At 44.2% G+C, this 4,213-nt stretch overlaps 1 protein-coding gene across 1 annotated transcript; it reads right to left on the bottom strand.

Moving 5' to 3' along the window:
- Nucleotides 1-1,044: 1,044 nt before the first annotated feature.
- LOC102872070 (ribosome biogenesis protein NSA2 homolog) lies at nucleotides 1,045-1,807 on the bottom strand. Its single transcript, XM_006879820.1, has 2 exons — nucleotides 1,285-1,807; nucleotides 1,045-1,088 (listed from the first exon to the last, which is right to left on the bottom strand). The coding sequence occupies exons 1-2, from the start codon at nucleotides 1,805-1,807 to the stop codon at nucleotides 1,045-1,047; spliced, it is 567 nt and encodes a 188-aa protein (XP_006879882.1).
- Nucleotides 1,808-4,213: the final 2,406 nt, after the last annotated feature.

Here is a 4,213-nt window from a genome sequence, read left to right as displayed (position 1 = left end):
AGTTTCAGTGAATATTTACAGATCAAACCCATTTCCTATTCAGCAGTTTGTACACAGATTGTTCCTTAGCATGGATTGTATGCCCCACAATGAACCAGTCCTCTCCCATCTCTTCCCATTTCCTCTCTGGGTTCCCTGTGTCCATTTGACCAGCTTTCCTGCCTCTTCTTCATCTTCGTGTTTTTTTTTTAATTTTATTTCAATATCTCTATGCCTCACAGGGGACTCAACCAATAACATTCTATGACATATTTGGATGCAGGAGTAGCATCCACTTCCCAAACAACATGCCTCCAGAAACTTTGATAAATGTCGATAGTTGTAGAGGGGCTTCAGGCCTTTTGTTCATAGGTTCGCCATGAGTTGTGCTCTACTCAAAGGCAATCAATAACAACAATTTCAGTGTTGAGGAAATGCTGCCCTTTTGAGAGGCTCAATCCACTTTTTTTTTTTACAAATATTTTGGTATGTTTATTTCCTTTTTCATAGGTAGAAAATACAGTATCAATATAGATCTTTTCTAGAAAAGATAAACTTTTATAGGGCATCCATGGGTAGTGTAAATGGTTAACCACTTAGCTGCTGACTGAAGGCTGAAAGTTTGAGTCCATCCAGAGGCACTTTGTTAGAAAGGGCTGGTGATGTACTTTTGAAAAATCAGCCATTGAAAACATTATGGCCTACAATTCCAGTCTGAAAGAAATGGGTCACTGTGAGTCAAAGGCAAATGTGTAGAAAAGCTGTTGCGTTTTAAACACTGGTTATTTTTATGATAGATTTGCCTAGGAGTAGCTACGTGCTCATACAGTGATGAAGTTTTTCATTGTTCAATCTTAACACTTAAAACTCTGAAGATAAAAAAAATAAAGACCGATTTGTAAAACTGGACCATTTTAATGTTGTTGTATCATAACAAATAGTTCTCTTGACTGCAGGACTTCTTAAGAAAGGCTGTTTGGTAGCATTCGGAAGTACATGGTAATGCTGGTTTTCTGACTGGTTTGTATCAGTTGTCAAAGTGCTATTAGACCAGTAAGACAGCATTTATGCAGCCATCATTTTCAGGATTGTTGGTAACCTGGGCATATCTCCCCCAAATAACCTTGCCTCCTTGTGTCACAAGGCCCAACTCACTCACGTTCACCTCAATGATGGTACCTTTGGTAATAACACCTAAAGTTGTATACAGTGGGGATGAAGGATTCTTTTTTACACCAAGTATTGGCAGGCAAAATGTGGCTTTAAGTTCAGGATGTGTTACATGTGCCTTCTTAAACCGTAAGCCCATTGGTCTGATGAATCTTTCATATTTAGGTGGTTTTCGTGTAAAACCACCTCCAACAAAGCACACTTTAGTAACCATCCTCTTCCAGGCTTTTTTTTTTCTCTTTCCTGTTTGAATAACTTTCAGTACTTCTGTTTCTCCCTGGGCACGAACTTCGGGGAGAGGGACTTCCCATTTTCCCACTTTCTCTTTGCGTTTTTGTTTAATCATGTTGGAAAGTACTTTAGCTTGGGATTGCCCCTCTCTGTCCAACAGATAGGCAGGTACTGCCCCTTGTGGAGTCTTCTCATTGTTCTTTTGTTTGGTGTTTCTTTTTTCATGCATCTTGATAGTCTTTTTCATTTGTATTTTCTCAGCATGACGCTGCTTATGGTAGAGCTTTGCCTTCAGACCAATCATCTTCTTTGCCTTCTTTGAACGCTCATGAGCCTCTCGACTTTCTTTCTTTCTCTTTTTCTCATGGTAATCCAAATGGTACCCATAGCGCTTTTGGTGTAACTCAATATACTCATTTTGTGGCATGGTGACAGCAGCAAAGGCCCCAGGCGCAGTGTCCAGGGCGCAAAGAAGATCTCAATTTTTGGGTCTCGGAGACCCACGAGCCGCCTCTACGCACGGCCGAATCTGGAAAAGCTCAATCCACTTTTGAACAAACCTAAAATCCCACTGAAAACCCACTGGAGGGTCAGCTATGAATTCGTTCCAACTCCATGACACAACAACGTTCCCTGGAAAGGGACGTCATACTTGGAAAGGTCAGCAAAAGGGAGGGTGTCCCCCTCAATGAGATGGATTGACAGTGACTTGAGTAATAGGCTCAAGTGTGCCAGAGAGGATGCAGACGGCACAGGATAAGACAGGGTTCAGATCTGTTGTTCACTGGGTCACTGTGAGTCGTATTTGACTAAGTGGCACTTAACAACAAGATCCCTGAATAGTAAGTGATTTTTGATTGGCTGCTAATGTAGAGGTGGGCAGTTCAGATTCACCCAACAGTGCCATGTAGGAAAGGCCTAATGATCTGCTCCATAAAGATCCCAGCCAAGGAAACACAGTGGAGCTGTTCTACTCCCTAACACATGGATTTACCATCAGTCAAAATCAACAACAGTGAGTTTGTTTGGGGGAGGAATTGTGTTATTGTTTGGGCTTAGTTTACTTATATCTTCTCCTTTTATGGAGTTGAAATCTTTCCTATAATTCTCATTCCTTGATTTAAGGTCACCTTCTGGGACCAAACAGAATAAACGCTAAAAAGCGTGGAGGCCCTGAGCAAGTCACTTCCCTCTTGCTCCTAGTCTTTCTTTCTGTTGTGGCACCAGTGAGGGCCAGGTGGGGCTCTGCCAGCTTGGAGCCGCTACCGGAGGGGCCCAGCAGCTGAAAGCAGAATACAACAGGCCTTCTCCCCATCCCTAACGAGGCCCCAGGGGAACACCCGGTGTGGATGGTGGTGGCTAGATGCCAAATGAAGTGAAATATCTTCTTTTCTCAGGCTGTTAACTTTTTTTCTTGTTTAAGGAATGGGAGGATAATGGCATTTAGCACTTTACAACTCAGCAGTAAAACGAGCAGATGGAAACAGATCCCTGGCATCAGAGGCGTGCTTCGCAGTGAGAAAGCCTTCCCAGCTCCACAGGCCAAAGCCACTGGTAGGGCTTGCTGATGGGGTTAGAGAGTGGCTGGCTTTCCTCCTCCTCCCCGTAGCTCCTTCCCAACTGCAAGATGCACACAACTCCCCACCTGCCCTATTCTTCTCGCTCCTGGGCCTCTGCTTACAGCCCCACCTGCCTAAAGCACCATTGCTCTCAGAAGACCTTGTAGTCCACCTCAGAAAAACCAGCCCCTGGAAGCACGATGGGGCACAGTTCTACCCTGGCACAAGCGGGATCACCATGAGTCAGAACTAACTCTATGACGACTAGCTAAGGATTTTAGACGTTGTTGTTGTTATGAGCCTTAGAGTCGCCTGCGACTCCTAGTGAGCTTATGTAGCTTTGAAGCCTGTCCTATTCTGAGCCAATCTCACTAACATCGGCACACATATCCCAATACCCCAGTCACTGAGTCAAGCCATCTCATCCGGGGTCTTCCTCTCCTACGCTGTTCTTCCACCCTACCAAAAATGATGTCCTTCTCCAAGGACTGGTCCCTCCTGGCAAGATGCCTCCAAGGAGCGACTTGGTTTGGTGAGCAAAGCTAGAGCTGTGGGAACGCTCCAGCTGGCCACCAGGTGGCCACAGAAGAACATTTGGAGCAGGAAAGCCTCCCACAGTGAGGTCATAGATAACTGTCTTTATCATCACTATCAAAGCTATTGAGTACTTGCTGTGGGTCAATCACTGTTACCTGTGTCTTAACATCTTGCCCCGTTTAACTTTCACAAACCGATGAGCATGCTTCAGCATTATCCACAATTTTTTATTGTTATTAGATACCACGAGTTAACACCAGATTGAAACCTTGTCCTATCGTGTGTCATCCTCATGCTCTCCGCCAGGTTCCAGCCCATTGCTGCAGTCACTGTGTCAATCCATCTCATCGAGGCTCTTCCACTCTTTTGCTGATCCTCTACTTTTCCCTAGAATGATGTCTTTTTCCAAGGACTGGCACCACCTGACAAGTTGCTTAAAGTATGTGAGATGACGTTTCACCGTCCTTGCCTTCCTTCCACATAAATGTGCTTGTTCTTTTGGAAGTCCATGGGATACTCAGCACTCTTTGCCAACACCACAATGCAAAGGCACAGATTATTCTTTGGCCTTCCTACCATTATTCTTACCTTTGTCCTACCATTATTCACATGCATATGAAGCAATTGAAAATATCATGGCTTGGATTAGGCACACCTTGGTTTTCAAACTGATATCCTTACTTGTTAGCTCTTTAAAGGGGTCTTTGATAGCAGATTTTCCTGATACAACAGGTCTC

The sequence above is a fragment of the Elephantulus edwardii genome, unplaced genomic scaffold, assembly GCF_000299155.1.
Source record: "Elephantulus edwardii isolate Elephantulus edwardi_28Jun2011 unplaced genomic scaffold, EleEdw1.0 scaffold00005, whole genome shotgun sequence".
Classification (NCBI taxonomy): Eukaryota; Metazoa; Chordata; class Mammalia; order Macroscelidea; family Macroscelididae; genus Elephantulus; species Elephantulus edwardii.
The sequence above is the reverse complement of the archived record's forward strand: the minus strand, read 5'-3'. Positions and strand labels throughout refer to the sequence as shown.

What these genes read in the sequence shown, in the direction of transcription:
- LOC102872070 (XM_006879820.1), bottom strand. Translation starts at nt 1,807, where the DNA reads ATGCCACAAAATGAGTATATTGAGTTACACCAAAAGCGCTATGGGTAC. An exon ending in AAGATTCATCAGACCAATGG is followed by an intron (nt 1,089 to 1,284) that starts GCTTACGGTTTA and finishes TATTTGGGGGAG; the next exon opens with ATATGCCCAGGTTACCAACA.